Below are 20,872 nucleotides of genomic sequence, written 5' to 3' on the forward strand. Positions count from 1 at the left end.
ATTGTATTACCAAGCATAAACTACTCACGCGACACTTTTAAACTACCATTTTCAGACATATCAACACTACAATTACTACTCAACTGCAAATCTTCAGCAGACAAGTTAGCCCTGGGCTGACAAAAATCTATGGATTCACCCTCTCCTGCAGGGCCACCGTTGAGCATGGGTGCTCAAACGCTGAGACGAGTAGTGCAGTTTCCTCGTCCTTAATGACAGCTGATGGCTCGTCAACCATTGGGCATTCCAGGGCCATTCCCACTGAGGACCGCTCGCCTTCTTCACCTTGCCCCTCTGCTTCAATCACCCATGTATACAAACTATGCACGTGCGTACAAGAGTGCGAAGCATCTCTGAAGAAATCTTAGAGATGAATTCAGACACCAATGAAAAGGAACAGAAATACCAATCAAAAGGACTGCGAGTGCTTCAACTTTCTGATCTTCCAAGATAATCTCTGAGCTGTTTAAATAGTCCTACCAAATGAATTGATCCAATCCTCAGCATCAAAGAGTTCATCTGAACCAAGTAATCTCACTAAAAGATCTGATCCAATGCTTCTCTATTTTAAAAGGTTGAAAGAGAAGTTTGTCAATCTAGACGATTGCAAGGCAAATTGTGCTGTCCAACTCCCAGTACTTAAGACTCCCAACGTGAGCAAAGCTCGTGAATAACAACCAATCCATAGACAGCAGGCCTGAAAATATGAAACCAAGAGCAGAATGTCCAACCCAGAGAGCATGTGACAGATGGGCAAGCCAAAATCGCAAAAAAGCAACACGTGGTCCTTCAGGAGAAAGCGATGTTGCAGAGAACTAGAACCAGATACCATGTTGCCCAGCACTCAATAGCAAGAATATGAAGAGAAGACACTGCTCAAAGTCTCAGCAAATTTTAGGATCTATCACTAATATCAATCCTGTTCATTGATTGTACGAGCCCAAGTGCCTTCGGATCTGGAAATAGCAGTACTCCACTTGAAAGACCAAACATCGCTTATAAAGCTTCATACAAATTTGCATAACCTGTGCTCCAATGTGAAAGACGGGGGGCCCCTCAAACATAGATTCGCAAGTCCTTCGTAAGACATTGTTTACATTTTCTAGGATTGCCAAGGTGTGATGTATAATTAAGAGACTTGCATAGCCTCAGCATGGTAGTCTTCTAGCTCAGCATCTAAATCTGCTGCAGACTTCTCTGATCCTCTGCCTCCACCTCCTCTTCCACCTCGTCCTCTTCTAGAAGAACCACCATGACCACGAGTAGCCCTGATCCACATGAAATAAAATGAGTCACACTTCCCTTTTTGTCCATGATCTCGTCAATAAACCAGTTATTTACTGACACAATCAGCACATCTCTCTCTCTCTCTCTCTCTCTCTCTCTCTCTCTCTTCACACTTCCAGCGGAGATTGAGAACCCACAGTCACATGAAAACCCGTTCTCTTTCCCTCTCTACACACACTTACAGCAGAGATTGAGAACCTCTAGTCCAATAAAAACCCATTTTGCCAGTTCAAAATCCCTTAACTTGCAAAGCCCAAAACGTTTTGAAAAAATATTGAGAACCCATAGTCACATAAAAACCATTTGAAACCCCTGAACTAGCAATGCCCAAAAAGATTCAAAACGTTTCTGAAATTATTTCAAAATTATTGTTTCGAGCAAACTCGAGAGGCTCTAAATCTATCTTCCAACCTTACCTTAAGGCTTAATCCATAATGTTTTCTTAGGTATCTTGTGTTTTTCACCATTTCACTTTATTTCTAGGCAGCTTTTATAATCATTTTTAATATATAAAAAGAGTGATTTCTTCTGGTGACTATGTTGGAACCCCTTGGTGTCACTCGCTCAACCCTAACTGTCAACATTGTGCAAAGTATAAGAGTCAATCAAGTGATTGTCAGCGTTAATCTTCATAGCAAGACTATGGGGTCCTAAGCCCTCTTAATGCCCATGGTGATGAAGTACACTTGACAATTTAATGATCAAAGAAAGTGCAAACATCAGATACCAGGGCCAACTACAGCTGCAACCCTTTGCCATAAACTGTCAACAAGTAGAACTTGCCCACAGCAGCCTATTGACAGCTCCTGTACCATTCACAAATTAAAACAGTAAAGCAAATGCTGCTTTTTTCAGGCCCTCAAGCCGCACATCAGAAAACATTGGTGCCAGGCACCTATGCAAGAGGGAAAACCACTGAAGTGATTAATCTGCTATGGTGCGCGCTGCCCACCCTTGAAGATAAATTGAAATGCTAATGTGATGGGTGCCTATATGCAGCTTAAAGCACTTCTTGTGTGCCCCAAAAACCAGGAGAATCAGACCTTCAGCACTGGGCACTCCTAGGGCTGACTCTCGCCTTCACCTCATCTACATGGTTCTTCTCCTTTTCCTTCGCCATTCTTTTCAAGCGTGAATCCTCGACATGACCTACCATCCTACACAGTGCGCACCTCGTAGATTTGCCTTTGCTTTTACCCTTCTGTTTGGGGAAGAAATAACTCTCCTCACTCATGCCAGCCTGATCCTAGAGCCTCATCCTCGATGAATATCTTCGTACTCCATCACTCAGGATCTTCTCAATGTGGACAACCTCTTTAAGCCTCTCAATCTCTTCAAGTATGGAAATGAGGACCAGCCTTAAGAGCCTATTGTTACATGTTGATGCTAAACCATACGGGATACAATCATTTAGACACGGGGAATTTAAGCTATAGTGAAATGGGGGGAGATGGTCCATCTGTATGCCATGTGCATGAAACCACTCAACTACCTCTGAATACCATGCATGTATCAGTAATGGCAACTTCATCATGTGCAGCGTGGACTAGGTGCTATAACATACCTATTCACGTCATCAATGCACAACAATAGGTGCAAGTTCGTACATGAAAATTTGTCCAAAATAAAAGAACAAATTTTTATACAACAGAAGGGTGATGTCAAGAAAGCTAGCTCTATGATGTCCTCCAAATTGCACCATGTCTAGCTCGATGTCATTTCATCTAGCAAGCATCTAAGTCTAGGGGTCCAAGGCACTTGCATCCTCAAAGTTGTCTTGCCATACAAGACGTCTTCGTTCTCTCTTGAGCCACACTCTCCGAATGAGTGGAAAGCTCAACACGAGAACGGATATGTCTTCTTGGAGCAAAGCGGGAATGAGTAGAGGATCCCTCATCCTTACTCTTCTCTTGACCTGCATCAAGCCTAGCACCAGGGACTCTTGTCCTTTCAGCATTTGGCACTTGCTGTGCTCTTCCTGCTTGTTATGCATCATGTGCACCACCACGGGCAGCCATGAGGGGTGGCTTCTTGAAAGCCAATCTACAATCTGCTTCGGTGTATACATCACCCTTAACCATTAGGTATGCAAGTGCAAGCTCTCGGGGTTTCTCAACATCCATTTCCTTTGCAATTGCTTCAAAAGTGACTTCATGGACCGAAGCCTTTGCCTTCGCAGCCAACACCCTTTGTACATCCGGGTCATTTTTCAATGACCTGAGCTCTTCGGTTTCAGCCCTATAGCGTCGCACTTGACGCCTCAAAGATTCCAAATCAGAATGCATAGTATCATGAGTACTTGCATCTCCATAGACATCATTGCCTGCAGCATCTCTTGCATCCCTTGTACCATGAAATTCACGGTCTCCACACTGTCAGAAATGTGGCTGTCCATGACACTCAAATCAGGTCACCAGTTACGATTCCAAGCCTCAGACCGTTTTCCAATGAGGGGAAAAACTAAGCTCTGATACCAATGTAACGGGAGGCGGACGCGTGAATTGGAATCGTATAAATGTGAACAAGATTCTGAGCACTTAACACTTGAGCATTACAACCACAAAGCTGAAAATGACAGTACACCACATAAAGGGGTCGATGATAGGCTGACCCCCCCCCTTTAGGTTATATTACCAAAAGAGTCTGCAAAGTACAAGATTACGGGTGCCTGGGGATTCACCACCAGCCTGCACCTGATTCTTCCAAATACATTATGAATGAATACATTTCAAACAAGAGAATCTGTAGGTACATCCGCCCTACACACAAGTACATCCGCCCTGCACAAGCCTCTTCACAGGTACATCCGCCCTGCACAAGAGTATCACAATCCTCACAGGTACTCCGCCCTCCACAAGATGTAAATGGATCTTTAGGCCCTGTTTCCACGCGAGAAACTGATCCAGAAACCTGTGTTCTCCGCGAGCAAGTGTCCCCAATGCTTGCCCTAAGCACCTGCTATACCAGGAATCCTTGAGACACATCCATGCTCACATATTCCATTGCTGTCCGGCCTGTTTTGTGCAATAACCAGTCCAAAACAGCAACTTTCTGTCGCGAGAAATCCACTTGTAAAGGGTCCTACAGCCCTGTGGAGGTCCCTAGAGCTGTCCTGTACTGTCCAAGTTGACTTTGGACACCTGTAACCAGCCCAAAACTCGCAATAACCAGAAATTTGCAGGTCTGAAATTTACCAACCAGCCCTTTACAAGAGTGTGGGGATCGTTGTCCAAGCTTGTGTGAGTCCGGGAAGCAAGCAACCAGCCCTGTAGCAACTCCCAAAGCTCCAACCAGCTCTCCAATATGTTGAATAACGAGTAAAACAGCCCAAAAGGGCCTCTTGAGGGAGGCGCCTTTTCAGGTGCCACCTCAAGGGCCTGGTGGGTACACATGCTGGCTGACATGTGTCCCCATAAGGTGTCCAGATAGGTGTCCAGCCCATAGTGCTCCATTTGTCCTGTTTCTATAAGTTTAGGTCCAGCCAAATGGGAAATGGCCATAAGCTGTCCGGACTTCATTAATTTTGGTCCAGCCAAATGCGAACGCATTATAAGTTGTCCGGCCACTTATTAATGAGTGTGGACCTGCAATCCAATAAACCTTAGTAGTAAATGAAGTAAGCTGTAAATTGAGTGTGGACGCACTTACCACCTGCAAAACCCATAAGCCCACAGTTTTAGGCCCAAACAGGAGTGCACACACGTGTCCACAAGGTGCCCGGGCGTCCCCGGTCCCTCGGACTTCACAAGCCAAAATAACAAGCATTGTCCAGGCAACAAGACAATGTCACACAAAGTAAAAATAAGTTATGGCATGCATCATTTAAGCATTGTGCACATGTAAACTTGGAGAACCACCTATCATCATTCTTGTACTTGAAAATATTCCGCCTGCCATCATAACACACCATGTGTGCATGGCCGGAATCCACACGGACACCACCCGAAAGTCCACAAATGTCCTGCCATGTCCTTGGACTCATATGCATCCACTCATATGATCCATACACATGCCCAGGTATAATACATGCATGCATCCGCATGTTTCTAGGCCTGACACGCATCCGCATGTCCCTAGAATATAGGGGTTTGTGAGAGGAAAAGCGCGAAAAGGGGGGGGAGGGCAGGGGCAGGCGGGGGGGGGGGGGCAGGGGCGCGGAGGAAGGGGGGGGAGAGGGGGGCGCGAAGGAGACGGGGCAAGCGGGCAGGGGGCGACGGGCACGAAAGGGAGGGCGGGGGGCCGCGAGAAGCACAGGGGCGCCGGGGGGGGGGGGGGGGGGAGGGGTGAGCAGGCGGGGAGAGGCAGTCACGAGGGCGGGGAGGGGGGGGGGGGCGAAAGCTTCAGCAAGCGCAATCAAATCGGATAAAACTCGTCTTCCATCTTCCATGACCTTCTATTCTTAAAATATTCCAACTAGTAAAGATTTTGTCGAAGATGTTTTGGTAGTGTCCCCATTGCTAAGCTTGTGGACGTGGTGACACGCACAGATTATCCATTCAAGTTTTGCCTAAAAATATTAACTCTCCTAAAATCTAGGAGTTGCATGCTTTGAGTCCAAGAAGGCTTTGTTGTAAAGGTTCACATATTCATGGTTTGCTCATATGATTTGAGCATCTGGTTTCGCCTTTGAAGGCACTCATCACTTATTTGAGAGTTCTAGACAATCTGACCACCCGAGTGCTATATCTAGTCATCTAGGCATCTCGTCAATGACCACCCGATTGTAAACATTGGGCATTCGGGCCAACGGCCACACATATATTAAAATGAGCATTCTAGCTTAAATAGCTATTCAAAAATTTTACAAATTACAAATCATGCTCCATGAGTTACATGGTAATTACCAACTCACAATTGTACAATCGTATGGATTGCAAATGTGGCATCTATTTAGTGTACGGACAGCTGATGTGCCATCCATACCGCAGTACGATAGCATGAAGAAGAGCGCACCATGGAGAAATGCAACCAAAGAGGATGTGCACATTGCATTTCGGCTAAAGAAAGCTCTGAGTTATTAGAAGTCCGTGTATGTGTGTCATGTGAATCCCGCACTTGGATGCCATGTGGAAATATCTGTACAAGCAGGTGCAGGACCTAGAGTGGAAACTCGTCCCTTGCGAGTCAACCATGGTTCCACTCTAAGCGTCCAAGGTCAGGCGTAGAAGTCCCATGCATGGTCATGGTCAACTATGCAAGTCTTGCACATGCAACACTGCGAGTCACCCTCTAGAATGATGACGAGTGTTCCAGGTGTTCGTCTCGTAGCCAAATACCAGGCATCTAAGGAGTAGCATGTAGTTGCATGTAGATAGAAGGGGAAGCCCTATGGGCCACCCCAGAAAGGGCTTAAGACCCTTGCCTACAAAGAGGATAGCCCTTTTGGGCCACCCTAGGGGCCAAGGAGGCCCATGGCCAAGCCCAACAGCCACCATGTGGCTGGGGCATGCTGCCGGCCAGGCCTGGAGGGCCTGGATAGCAAGGCAGCCACGCCTAGAAGGGCTAGGGGCCATGTCGGCCAGCCCTTATGGCCTTGGCCAGCGAGTTTGCCAGCCATTGAGGGCAGTCCAAGTTCCAACATACGGCCAACCTAGTTGGGCAACCTAGACTGGACTATCACGTGCACACCCTTCGGGTTGCACGATGACAAGCTGGCATCATCATCATCTACAACATCATCTTCATCATCAGCATTATCAGCTTCATCATCATCATCACAAGCATTCAGGAGGTGCATAAGTGCCCAGTCGGCAGCCCCAACAGCAATGGACTGCCAGCAAGAGACTTAGGCAGCAAATCAGCCTAGCCTCAAGAGGTGGTCAATAACATGGGCAGCAAAGTGCAGTTTTTTGGGATTTTTATTCCATAAATACATGTCCAGTGCTGGCTAGGTATCTGAAAATCATCATTCAACATGAAGTCAACATCAGCATCAACATCATAGATCTATTTACAGATCTCATCTCAGTTGTAATCATTTGCATCATTAGTATAGTTGCATTTGCATTTATCTAAATTCATCTCTACAATAATTAAATTAATTAAGGCTGTGATTACTACGATCAACCCTCATCATGTAACATTGGTATCAAAGCATCTAGGGTACCCAGCCTCAGTGCAGTCCAGAGCATATAGTATCTTCAAAACATGAAACATGATATAGTATCTTCATAACATAAGAATATTGTGTTTCCCTACCTTGGACTAGCTAGAACGCCTCGTCATTCTAATGAGCCACTCCCACCCAACCTTCATCACGCGTCGGGTTGGATCCCGTCTTCACCCATGCTACTTTCACCTTAGCTTTCTCTTTGGCCAGATGTATTCCATTCATTCAGTAGTTGTTTCCGCTCAGATAAATCCAGAATTAAAGATTTTTACATGTCATTATTACAGGCTTTAGCCTAAATTTGCATTAGTAACCCTTCATTTGCATTTACATAGCATGTAGGGTTGCATCAACATGTAAGTCATTTCATGCATTAATCCTTTGCATTCACAAGGCAAACAAGACCATCCTTGGTTGTCTGGAAGAAGTCTAACATCCATCATCATAGGGGAAAGTGGAGTTTTGTGCATCACTTGGCAACTTGAAGTTCTCTTCAACATTGCCATCTGTTAGCGCATGTCCCGGCAGATAGCGTATGGCAACAGGAAGGGGCTTCAATATTCGCCTCGAGAGGTACGGAGTTGCATGCTTTCCAAAGATGGGGTGTGAATGGTTTCAACAGGCCACAGTCAGCGGTGTGTGGAGTTTTCCAAGCAGTTTTAGGCCGCGTCGCTAGATAAGGTCCCATAGTTCCGCATCGCTAGATAAGGTCCCGTAGTTCGGGACTCTTGGTTCGGGTATTCCTCGGTTGCTCCTGCATAGGCCTCAATCCCCGCAGAAGAAGAAGTATGGGGTCAATGGTGTCAATGATGTTGGAATCAGTTGCCGGAATCAAAGTGTTGTAAGGTCTCCACCTTAGCAACAAGTTTAGCAGAAGGGAATGTCACGTGCACACCCTTTGGGTTGCACGGTGACAAGCGGGCATCATCATCATCTTCATCATCAGCATTATCAACTTCATCATCATCATCACAAGCATTCAGGAAGAGCATAAGTGCCCAGTCGGCAGCCCCAACAGCAGTCGGTTGCCAGCAAGAGACTTAGGGAGCCACTCGGCCTAGCCTCAAGGTGGTCAGCAACATAGGCAGCAAAGCGCAGCTTTTTGGGATTTTTATTCCATAATACATGTCCAATGCTGGCCGACAACAATTTATGCTGGCCGACCAGCATCCTCTACAAGTATATAAGCACAAGTCATCATAATCAGCAAACCATCAAGTTCCTTCATCAGATCTTGAAGTCGTCATTCAACATGAAATCATCAGCATCATGTCATGTGCATCAGCAATGCCATGGACCTTCTCAAGACTAAATCCAGAAGGGGCAAGCAGATAAAGACTATGAACCAGTAGAAGATGGACAAGGAGCAGGACTTGGACCATAGCATGGATCAGAAGGCTGTCGGCTGCATGGAGGCTGACATCAGCATGACCAAAGGGCTGTCGGCTGCAGGACAGAGGGTGCTGGCAGCAGGCGCATCAAGGAATATGGAAGATACCACAGTCGGCTGCATTAAAATGATTTTATGAATTAATAACTGGCCGACCAGCAGTCGGCCAGTTTCCCACATGCTCCAAGGCCTATATAAAGGCACCATTGCTCTTTGTTTTAGGCAGCAGGCGCATCAAGGAATATGGAAGATACCACAGTCGGCTGCATTAAAATGATTTTATGAATTAATAACTGGCCGACCAGCAGTCGGCCAGTTTCCCACATGCTCCAAGGCCTATATAAAGGCACCATTGCTCTTTGTTTTAGGCATTCTCTCCCTCTAGGGGATTGGATCACTAGGGGTCCCATAGGGGACAGATTTAGGGGTTAACAACCTTTTTATGAAGGCAGCCCATGGCTGCAAAGATATGTACCTTTTTGTACCATAGTATATACTGAAATTCCAGCACTTCTCACTCTCTCTCTCTACTCTCTCTCTACCTGCGTTTTTGCATCAGATGGTGCGTTTTTGCATCAGATGGTGCGTTTTTGCATCAGAAGGTTTTCAAGAGTGTTTAGGGCTGAAAGAAGACTACCCAGTGCTTCCTCGCGTTACATTGGTATCAGAGCATCAGGCTCAGCAAAGCTAAACACTGATACAGTCCCAGATGATGGTGTACAGGTCCAAGGTACAGGAAAGTACACGGATTCGAAGCCCAAGGCAAGAACACAGATCGGGAAGAACTCCCAGGAGGTTTGTTGGTGGTGTTCCACAGTGCCAGATGGGGATGGCAGTTCCGTGAGCCAGATAGGTTCTAAGGGAACGGTCCCAAGGGAGGTTGATCCTCCAAGGGTGATGTGAGAGTGCCAGACTCAGTTCCAGGAATGAAGACCAAGACGGTGTTCAGAGTCAGGGCAGGAATGGATTGTGGACTAGAGGAAGACCAGATGCATAGATCTTCATCAGAGACAGAGTGGTTTGGAGAACAGACCGGATTTTCAGAGAAAAAGGTTTGCCAGGGATGGAAGATGACAGAGGGACTTCGGGACAGGATTGGGATGATGACAGTCATCCAAGAGCAGGTTGGATTCCCGTCATCAAGTTTAGCAGAGGGGGATGTCATGTGCATCAGCAATGCCATGGACCTTCTCAAGACTAAATCCAGAAGGGGCAAGCAGATAAAGACTATGAACCAGTAGAAGATGGACATGGAGCAGGACTTGGACCATAGCATGGATCAGAAGGCTGTCGGCTGCATGGAGGCTGACATCAGCATGACCAAAGGGCTGTCGGCTGCAGGACAGAGGGTGCTGGCAGCAGGCGCATCAAGGAATATGGAAGATACCACAGTCGGCTGCATTAAAATGATTTTATGAATTAATAACTGGCCGACCAGCAGTCGGCCAGTTTCCCACATGCTCCAAGGCCTATATAAAGGCACCATTGCTCTTTGTTTTAGGCATTCTCTCCCTCTAGGGGATTGGATCACTAGGGGTCCCATAGGGGACAGATTTAGGGGTTAACAACCTTTTTATGAAGGCAGCCCATGGCTGCAAAGATATGTACCTTTTTGTACCATAGTATATACTGAAATTCCAGCACTTCTCACTCTCTCTCTCTACTCTCTCTCTACCTGCGTTTTTGCATCAGATGGTGCGTTTTTGCATCAGAAGGTTTTCAAGAGTGTTTAGGGCTGAAAGAAGACTACCCAGTGCTTCCTCGCGTTACACATCAACATCGACATCATAGATCTCTTCACAGATCTCATCTCAGTTGTGTCATTAATATAGTTGCATTTGCATTCATCTAAATTCATCTCTACAGTAATTAACTTAAATAAGGTTGTGACTACTACGATCAACCCTCATCATGTAGCATGGAAAGAAGAGCAAACTTCGAAAAAGGCACCTTTTTAATCGATATAAAAAACAGGTTGTAGAGGTATTTTCAACAGGCCGACAGCCTTTTACATCCACCGACAAGCAACAGAGAATTACAAAAAAAGCATGGGCTGAATTGTCATTTAGCTATCTCATAATTCACAGAGTGCTGCCTAGTGATCGATAAAAAAAGATGTGGTAGCGTGGATTTGTGAGCTCCCCCCCCCCCCCCCTGCGCCTGCGTTTTTCCCTACTGCCTGCGCCCTTCCTTCTTCATAATCGCCAGTGCCCCACCCCCCCCCCCCTCCCCCTTCTTCCTCGCCGCCTGCCTGTGTATCCCCCTGCCCCCCCTCTGTGCCACCTTCTCCCCTTCTCCTTTCCCTCCTCCCCCCCTTTCCCACTTGCCTACCCTTCCCCATCCCCCTCTTCACAATGTTCCCCGCCTGCACCCCCCCCCATCTCTCTCTCATCTCCCGCCATCTGCGCCATGTCTCTTCCCTTCCCTCCTCCGTCTTCTTTACCCCCTCCGTATTTTACATGCAACTTTTTCAGTTCTTGGGGTATTCTAGTCTTGCCATTTTCTAGTCTTCACCCTCACGAGGACTCCATGGCAGCCGCTCCATCAACCCCGGCCGTGGTCGCCATTACTTGCTTATCTTTCTTTGAAGCGGATCTTCAGCTCCTCGCTACGACTTTTCCTTCATTAGAGGCCTCCACTCTGGTAAACAAGATTGGCAGTAGCTGCCCTGTGCGGACAACTCAAAGATCTTTTGCAAGCCAGCCTCATCAGTGGGCCTACAAAGGTCATAGACATTCATCCTCTGGGGCATAGCTACTACCAGGTTGAGTTCGACTCACCAGCAACGTTAGATCAAGTCATGCAGCTCAGCCTCGTTGCACCGCGTACAGCCCAAGCCTTCTTTGCACGGTGGCACCATGGCTTCGACCCCGCGTCCAACTCTCTGGCTGGCCTATCGGGCTTCCCAGTGACAGTTTGCTTCCCAGGCCTCAGGAAGGAATACCTTCCTCTTCTCCCAGTGATCAGTGGAGCCATTGGAAGAGTGATGGAATCCCCCCTGCTGCCTCATCCCTCGAACGAGCGGCCGAGATTCCATCCCTTCGCATTTGTATTGCCTCGTCGGAGACAGTGCCTCGTGTCATATCTATCCCATGCCTTCGAGGCAACCCCATCTTTCAACGAGTGGAGTACTTAGGCCTTCCGGGCCAATGTTTCATTTGCAAACAGATGGGCCACCTTGCCAGAGCTTGCCCTCAGTGCCAATCCAGGAGACCGCCTCTGGTGGTTCCCCCCGGGTCCCCATTCAGATCCTCACAACGGGGTAGAGAGAGAGGCAGGCTCTCATGGAGCACCAGGACCCGACCGCGGATGACCCTGCTCTATTGGAGTGGCAAACCGTTGGCCCACGCCCGGGCCATCAGCCGACTACCAGAGCTGAGCGCCGCTGCCACCGCGCACACCAGGCTGGCAGAGTACAAGAGTATTCACTTATGTCAGAGAACCGTTTCGAGCATTTATCACAGCACCCACTCGTCGGTGATGGTCCCCCTCCAATCACGGCGAGGGTCCCTCCAGCCCATTTGATTTGGCGACTGCTTCCCCACTGACGAATTTCCTCCTCCGGCTCTCAGTTTCAAGTGATGTCAGTTGGCCCCACTGAACCCTCGACGAGCCGCTCCCTTCTCCTTCCTCTCCACCTCCCCACCCCCTCCTCCTCCATCCTTGCCACCGACTCTTCCTGCAGCAGTTCCCTCTACCACATCCTCTTCCTCTATCCCCGCACTCCCCCCTCCCTTCGCATCTCCAAAGCACTCCCGTCACCCTCTCAACACCCAACTCGGAGCAGAGGCAGTCGGCGAGCTCTGTTCGCCTCTTGATTCATCAATTCTTGGAGCTCCCATTCGGATGTGTAAAGTTTTAGCACTCTAGACCTTCTACTCCAAAGAGTGGCACGATGATCTTCTCCTTTCCTTTGAGTGCAACTCCGGACACGGAGTGGGACTCGGAGTCGGTGACTACCGCCATCCAAGGGCAGGCAATTGAACTTTCACACCATCTTCACGATCTTTGCATCACCGACATGCTCACCCACCTCTGGCCCTTGGCTAGGACGGAGCTTGGAGGCTCAAGCCATAAAGACCAGGACGGGGAGGGAGGTGGTGGCCTCCAACACGAAGGTGTTGCTCTTTGTGTTCCTACAATTGGACGACCCATCGACATTCTTTTCCTCCAAGAGCACCACCTTTCCAAGGGGCGTACCCACCGCTGCGGGAAGATTTTACCAAGGAGGAGTCATACTTTTTGGTCTCCCTCTTTCGGCCCCTTAGGGACACAGGGAGGTGTTAGAAGTCATCTCCTGTCTTTATGTTGACACCAGGGCCTTTGTTGTGGGTGTGCCCGCCCTTGTAGGTGTTTTCTCATTTTCCTCACTCCCCGTATTTTTTTCCCATTTTTCCCTATTTTTCTGTGGCTTGGGTGGCAGCCCCGTGGTGGAAGGAGGACACCTGAAGCTGGCCGACTGCATTTAGACATGCTGGTGATGGCTAGTTTTGTTGCTTCAGATCCACGACCTCCCAGATGAGCTGGCCGACACCCTGCTGCTGGCCGGCTGGTGCTCATGGCTGGTCGTGGAGGTTCAGGCCCTGTCGGCTGCCCTACAGCAGGCCGACTGCTGATTGGGGGCCATATAAAATGGCCCCACAGCCCCTTGTCACAGTCGTATCATTCCGGGATCTTCCTTGTGTATATAGAGCAGAGTTACATGCCTCTCTCTCTCTCTCTCTCTCTCTCTCTCTCTCTCTCTCTCTCTCTCTCTCTCTCTCTCTCTCTCTCTCTCGTTCTCGTGCTGTTATTTTCTGCATTGCGTTTTGCTCTTGTGTTCCCATATCTAGTCATCATCTCCACTGCGTATTCTGAAATGGTATCAGAGCCATAGGCTCTTGATAGTTCTTGGGATTTGTGTGAGCAAGAGGGGGACTGTTGTGTTGCTGATTGGTGGACTGTACGGGACTGTTTGGGAAGAGGAGAAGCAAGAGGACGGCGGGCTGATTTGCTGGACAGCCACTTGCAGGTGTAAGTTCTTCTTTGTTCCCATCCACCCACCCACCCTTTTTCAAAGTACATCCCCGCAATGGCAGATCTGTTAGAGATGGCCGAGAGGCATGTCAAGATCCCTACACTCCCCACATTCCCGGTGGACCGTCAGTTGGACGGGAACAACTACGGCATATGGAAGGTTATGATGGAATCTGTTCTGGAGTCCTACGACCTCGTTGATTTCATCATTGTTGGGGTTCCACGGCCGGAAGTAGAGAAGGGGAGTTACCGTCGATCCGAAAGGACCGGGAGGCACAAGCACAGATGTGGGATCGTGTCAACGCCAGGGTCCGTTCGTTTATCTTCCTCAACTGCACACTGCAGGTAATCAATCATGTAAAGCATATGATGTTGGCCAGAGGTATATGGCAGCATTTGGCTTCTCTTTACAACAAGGTATCGCCCATGAAGAGGATTTCCTTCGAAGTACAGATGCGGGTTATGAGCCCTGCAAAGTCGTTGACGATGCGGGAGCATATTAACAAGCTGCAGGCTCTTCAGTAGGAAGAGCTTCAGGCTGGGAAGGAGATATCGTCAGAGGACATGGCCATAATGTTGCTATCACACTTGCCCTCTCAGTACTCAGCATTTTACTCGTCTTTAATAACCAGTGGCAGGCTCAGCACCATCACATGGGAGGAGCTTGTGCCCATGGTCTTATACCAGGAGGAACGATTCACGAACCCTCCTCAGGGTGGAGGTTCGGAGGCCTTAACTGGCCAACGGTCGAAAGGCCATAACATGGGCAAAGGGAAGGCTTCATCGGAGAAGTCTTCTGAGAAAAAGTCCGTCATCATCTATCTCTCTCTCTCTCTCTTGTGTTGTTATTTTCTACATTGCATTTTGCTCGTGTGTTCCCATATCTGGTCATCATCTCCGCTGCGTACTCTGACAGGAGGAGTTTGTATTTCTGTCAGTAAGCAGCTCGTGCCCACAGTGACAGGCTCAGGTGTCAAAGTCTCTGGGCGTGCACAGTGGGTTACCATTATGATTGGAGAGGATTGTGAGAGTGCTTGTTATAAGCACGGAAGTTCCAGCTAGCAAGCAAGAATATAAAATATCCTTCAAAAGGCACCAGGCTGCAAGGATTCCTCTGGCCACCAGTGGTGCCTTGAGTATTTAGTTGTTGCAAGTTTTGTCATCAAAGTGACTATTGTCATGCAAGGATCTCTCTCTCTCTCTCTCTCTCTCTCTCTCTCTCTCTCTCTCTCTCTCTATATATATATATATATATATAGAGAGAGAGAGAGAGAGACCAGTGCATAAGTTGCCTATCTGCATATTACCCATCTTCTCCCAATGGCCCCTTACAGGCCCACTATGAGCTAATCTTTCTCTCTTTGGGCGTCCATGAACTCTACATTTTTTAGGAGACACTATTTCTAGCACACACAAAAAAGCTTGAGGGTAAGAATTTATGCACTTTTGGATCAGCCATTAAAGGCATGTAAGTATGTGTGCATGGATGTATGAGGCCTGTAAGTTTGTGTACAGGCACAGCTGATGTACGGGTACTACTCATGAATAAGACTGTCGACAGAGCTTCAACGCTAATGTATAAGTCATAAAAAAATGTTGAGCAAGTTTACGTGCTAATGGGTATGCCCTATGGGCTAATGGACAGGATTATACACCTATCAATGGTCGACTGTATGGGTTGATGGACACCAAGGAAGGACTCTATGGGCTGATGGACACAGTTCTGCACCAAGAGATGGACCACATGAGCTCTAAAGTAGATTCTTAGGTGTATTGAATCATCTAAGTTGCTTAATGCCCAGATTTATGAAATAGACAATTTATGGTCGTGTATAGATAATCGAGAGCATGTGCTCCCCCAGATTGGAAGTATCTAAGAATCTCTATCCACAAACTTAAGATTTTCCTTCATATTGAGCCTAAGTTTGAGCATTTACCAAAATTCAAACCATAGCACACTTACCAGTACTATTCTAAAGCTTTCATATTTTTTAGCAACAACGCACTCCTCTTAACACATCACAAACCACAACATGACTGTTGTGTAACCTGGAAATCCTTGTCAATTGAATGTCTCCACAAAACTCCAAAGACTGTTTGAAATACTAAAACTCCCCCTTGATGAGCTAAAACTGAAAACATTCTTGACACTTCATGATGCAAAAAAACTTCTCGAAATGAATGCATTGCCACCAAATATCTCCTATAGCACCCCACCCAATGTAATATTAGCAACAAAAAAAAAACCAAATTTTTGTCTTGAAAGTTCCCTAGAGTAAGAAGTAAAATAACACCCAACATGAGGTTTGGTATGGACACGAAAAACGTATTTTTTAGTACACCACCCAACTTGCACTCCAATTATGATGTTAATAAAAATATGAAATATCAAAATACTAAAATTTAAATTTTAAATTATTGAACAACTCAATCATTTACACATAAAATTCCACATCATTGAATGAAGACCCAAAACAATGGCATTTTTTGGGCATATGCAACCAATGAGAGGGTGAGATAGGTCTTGAATGCATCACGATGCTAGATGTGCGCCATCACCCAATTCACACCCCTCATTTAAAAGCTCCCTACCCCCGACAAAACTAAATAAATTCCGAAGGCATACCCATGTTTGAGTTGGTCGAGGAAACTTCATGGAATGTGAACCGATATTTTATTTTCTCAAAAGTTTGAGAAAAGTCTAGAAAATGGAGGCATATGTTGATAGCGATTTTATAAATCGGGGAAACAATAACCCAAGCCATTCCTGCCCTTAGCAAAGCCATTTCTTTAAGTTCTCCCCAACACTGGCAAAAGTTTCCACCGCTGGCAGCGACTATCTCATCTATTTTTATCCAAAATTTGAGAAAAACTTTCAAATCATATGGTAAATCTGAGATATTAGCTTTTGAGCATTGTTTGGTACAACTTAAATCAGTGTTCTCTTTGGTAAATTTTAGAAATAAAAGGCAACCAAGAGAACTTTTTGAACTTCTGAACAATTTTTTTAGAATTGGTCACCTAAAAATCTTCTTAAGAGAAGTTAATGGACGCCAAAAATTCTCAACAAACTAGCATTTTTAGTTAAAAACATCACTTAGACCGTGTGCCATACTTACAAGTTACATCTTAGGAATACACCAAGTACCTCACATCAAGGTATAGTTGCCCACCTACAAATTCACAAGGGGTTCCTCGCATCAAGCCACTTTATATTGAAGGGCTGTTCTAGGGAACCGCCACATCCATGCTCCTAAAACCTACTAAGGCCTTTGTTCAACAAACTCCTTAACAAAGTATGCATCAACCGATGCTTGGTTAAAAAAACATATACCTAGATGAATCCGGGAGCATGCCCAAATTCACCTTATAAGAATGTGCAATTTATAACCTCATGGTAGTCATCCACAAGACAATAAACCATCAACCGATGCTTAGTTAAAAAAACACTCTGGATAACGCCATTTAAAAATTGCAGATGCCAATTGAGAAGAACTAGTTTCTTCACACTCCATTCCATACCGAAGCCCCTCTAAGTTCAACAACACCACTGGCCTAAGGTGACCTCTCCTTCACAGTTGACCCACTCCAATGGTCATGTCAACAACCCCACAATCAATTAAATATGTAGAGTGGATATGACTATTCGCAGCCTTGAGATCACTACTTATGCACACAATGCTTCCATCCTCCCATCTTGCACTACTCCCACCCTGGATTGGTGCTGTGTGGACGAGTGGGTTATCTCAGAAAGACACCATCGGCATCCACAACAACATAGCCAACAGCATCAGTTGCACCACAGCAACCAGCATTTAGTGAGTTTCGAACCAACATTTAGTGAGTTTCGAACTAGGTTTGGTGACACAAAAAGGCAGAGTGTTTTTGGTAGCTTTCTGATGAGGAGTTTTTATGCTCAAGGAAGAGCACCCAAAACTCGTGCCCAATTTGGGGTATTGCAAGCTTACAAGAGGAGCCAAAAACCTACCACAGCAGAAATTTTACACAACTGTGTAAGGGTTAAAACTCACGGTTCTTTTGTGGCTTGTCCTCCTCTTCCCGCTGAAGCATTTCCATTTGTAGCTCGGACTGGAGGAGCAGGAATTGATAAATTTGTTCCAATAATTTCTATTTTCATTGGTTTACCATCGAGTTGCACATTGTTGTATCGCTTTGAAGCTGCTACAGCATCAGTTCTTCTTGAATACACAACCTCTGCAGTCCCCTGCTTGATCAAAAACATAACTATTTAAGCCTACACTTAAATGTAACATTTGACCCTGGGCAGCATAAACTATGTGAAACACAGATCCATTCAGTAAGTCCAATGAGAACAAAGAAAGCTGACAACTAATAATGCTCACCTTAGAGCGGCCACTCCTATCATAATGAACTGTGCTCCGCTTAAGGTCACCAATCTCCGAGAAAAGCTCCTGACCCAGACAACAAAATTAAGAAGGCAAAAGAGATAGGGAAGAAGGTTCAATATTTGAATGAAGGCAGCAAGAAATAACACAAATTGAAGGCACACCTTAATGTCTTCATTTGAGACTCCAAAATCCAAGTTGGAAATAAAAAGTTTAGTGCCTGTTTCTATTCCTGTGTTCGGTCTCAAAGGAGCCACACTCGCACCTTCCTCAAATAAGTCATGCTCCCATTGACCCTCCGGTGCTCTCTGAACAGGCTGCTTTAACAAAGCAAGGCATTAACCATAAAAGCTGAAATCCATACTGCATCTACCCCATCAGAAGTATGAAGCTAAAGAAAGGGGAAATAAATGACTTTGGACTAATCTGCTGATGACTGTGACGCGAACATGGTGGTTGAGAAAGACTTCTTCCGAAGCTAAAGAGTACTCTAGGTTTTTATTTTTATTTTATTTTTTTACTTTTTTGGGGAGGGGCGATCAATCAACCCATCATAGTGTGCCTCTCCAGATCACCAATTGCTGACAACAGAGAGAAAGAACTTATATAGTTTCATGTGTACGAGGTAGATGGGTTATCAGGGGAGAAGGTAGAGGGGGGAAGGGGGCCTAGGGTAGAATACTAAGGACCCAAGACACAAAAGACTGATTTGAACCTTGTGCTTTGTTTGCCATAAGAAGAGCTGAAATGTAAGCCCTAGATCGACAAGTCAGCTGCAATTTCTTCTACATGCCTAAAACAAAGAGAAGCAAGATGCACCCAGCTGCATAATAGAAGTCATGTCTACACAAGGGCAGACACAAATTGAAGTGCCCTTCCAATGATACGCACGATAATCTGAAAGCCAAGAGCAAGGATGCCGACAAAATTTCCTGAGTGCCAAGACCAAGGATGCCCATGGGTAAAAAGAAACTCCCTAAAGACGTCACAGTTTCGGCTACATACACAATCCAAAAGGAGCATATTTCTCAACTCCATGTTAAAGTTCACGAACAGATGCAGTAGTATAGGGGCTGTCTAAGTTTCGAAAACCTTCTGTGTAAGAAAAAAAATATGGTTTTACTATATCCATGTCCAGATTCATGGTATGGAGACAAATTGCCGAGTTTGCCCCAAAGTAAACCATAAATTACAGTGTATACCCTAGGGTGAGATCCGCACGTGGGATCTGTGAAAGGAAGAGAAGCGGAGGCAAACAGACAGTCAAGAGTACAGGCAAATAGCTCTTCAAGCGAACAGACTCCTCAAAATACACGTGTAAAGACAAAGTGCCTTGGAGCTCTTCAACAAAGGCTCTTCTATAAGAACAAAGAAACGAGAAACCCTAGTATGCAGGAAACCGGAGAAGAAGAGAGAAGGGGTTTACTTACTTTGGCGAAGGAGTAGGGGGAAGGACGGGTAGCAGATCTTGTGGAATTCTTGCGGATGGGACCTGCAGGAGAGCTGCCCTTGCCTCGGCGCGCTCGACCTCGTCCGCCTCTGCTCTTGCCTTCTCGCAAGGGCGGCTTGTTGTTCTTGATCAGATCGTCAAGCGCCATGTCTAACGCGCTCGTCATAGCTGCTGCCTCTCTTCTGTGTCTGCGTACTTGAAAAAAGGTCGTCAAACTTTACTGCTTTCTGCTACACGAGGAGTGAGCTAGAACGATAGAGAACAGGTGAAGTAAAAGTGAGGTCGTCCGATTCAGATTTCCAGGGGGACGTCCGCCTGAAATTATGCAATGATAGCCGTGGAAAGAGGTACTACTTATGGAGACTGGCTGAACTAGAGAGAGAGAGAGAGGTATTAACTTCGGTAGAATGCAACACAAGCGCATATACGACCAACTGTGGGACTTGGATCATGGCCATTATAAGGGCCCTCGCACTAGAATAATAGGAGTCTATCTCTCCTAGAACCTCATAATTGCTTCCCGAACCTCCAAATTCTTGTCACATGGCAGCTTTGTGAAGAGATGAGATGAGAGAGAATTTAGCAAAGGAAATTCTACATAACATGTACTTAACCTAAAAAGAAATATAAATATATATACCCCACATAGCTATGTGGTGTAAAGAGGGCTTCATAAGGCGGATTCGTAAACTACGTGAACATCCAACCTCTCACAAAACCTCATTGGTTCTTGAGTGGGCCTTGGATGGCTACACATTTCACAGGCACAAAGCTTGTGTGCCATGCAAGCACTATGCCACACCACACCAATGTGACACTTAGCTGTGGACGACTAGATGCAAATTTGTGAAGACCTGCCTCTAAATTATTTGGATAGAATTAGCATTAGGCTCCTAAAGGGAGCAATGAATCTCTCTCTCTCTCTCTCTCTCTCTCTCCGTTGGTCGTATATTCCCTCGTGTTGCATTCTACCGACGTTAATACCTCTCTCTCTCTCTCTCTCTCTCTCTCTCATAGTGATTGTAGATGAGAGATGCACAAAGACAGAGAGCTATCAACAGAGGGACACACACACACACACACAAAGAGAGGGAGGGAAAGGAGGCACATCCTACTTGGTGTGTGTTTTAATGAGCTATGCATGTACTAGCATGGTTATAACGTGTTGATAATTGAGTGCTTTGACCAATAACATGTTGACAATTGAGTGCTCTAACCAATAACGCACCAATTGTAATCAAAATTTCTTTCAT

The 20,872-nt window shown here is 46.2% G+C and overlaps 2 protein-coding genes across 2 annotated transcripts in view; one reads left to right on the forward strand and one right to left on the reverse strand.

Moving 5' to 3' along the window:
- LOC147611841 (THO complex subunit 4A-like) overlaps positions 1 to 15,499 on the forward strand; it is a 22,376-nt gene extending 6,877 nt beyond the window's left edge. The window contains exon 5 of the mRNA XM_086783705.1: positions 15,448 to 15,499. Within this exon, the coding sequence (XP_086639831.1) occupies positions 15,448 to 15,484 (37 nt within the window). The 3' untranslated portion in view covers positions 15,485 to 15,499. The remainder of the gene's footprint in view (positions 1 to 15,447) is intronic.
- Positions 116 to 19,913, reverse strand: LOC147611842 (THO complex subunit 4A-like). The gene is made up of 5 exons (XM_086783704.1): positions 19,600 to 19,913; positions 18,334 to 18,486; positions 18,167 to 18,235; positions 17,834 to 18,027; positions 116 to 1,268 (listed from the first exon to the last, which is right to left on the reverse strand). Exons 1-5 carry the CDS (start codon positions 19,783 to 19,785, stop codon positions 1,130 to 1,132), a joined length of 741 nt encoding a protein of 246 aa, XP_086639830.1. The 5' UTR covers positions 19,786 to 19,913; the 3' UTR covers positions 116 to 1,129.
- Positions 19,914 to 20,872: the final 959 nt, after the last annotated feature.

The sequence above is a fragment of the Cibotium barometz genome, chromosome 46, assembly GCF_041138505.1.
Source record: "Cibotium barometz isolate CiBa-2024 chromosome 46, ASM4113850v1, whole genome shotgun sequence".
Taxonomy (NCBI): Eukaryota; Viridiplantae; Streptophyta; class Polypodiopsida; order Cyatheales; family Cibotiaceae; genus Cibotium; species Cibotium barometz.

What these genes read in the sequence shown, in the direction of transcription:
- LOC147611842 (XM_086783704.1), bottom strand. Translation starts at nt 19,785, where the DNA reads ATGACGAGCGCGTTAGACATGGCGCTTGACGATCTGATCAAGAACAAC. An exon ending in CCCCCTACTCCTTCGCCAAA is followed by an intron (nt 18,487 to 19,599) that starts GTAAGTAAACCC and finishes TTGTTAAAGCAG; the next exon opens with CCTGTTCAGAGAGCACCGGA. An exon ending in TCTCAAATGAAGACATTAAG is followed by an intron (nt 18,236 to 18,333) that starts GTGTGCCTTCAA and finishes TGTCTGGGTCAG; the next exon opens with GAGCTTTTCTCGGAGATTGG.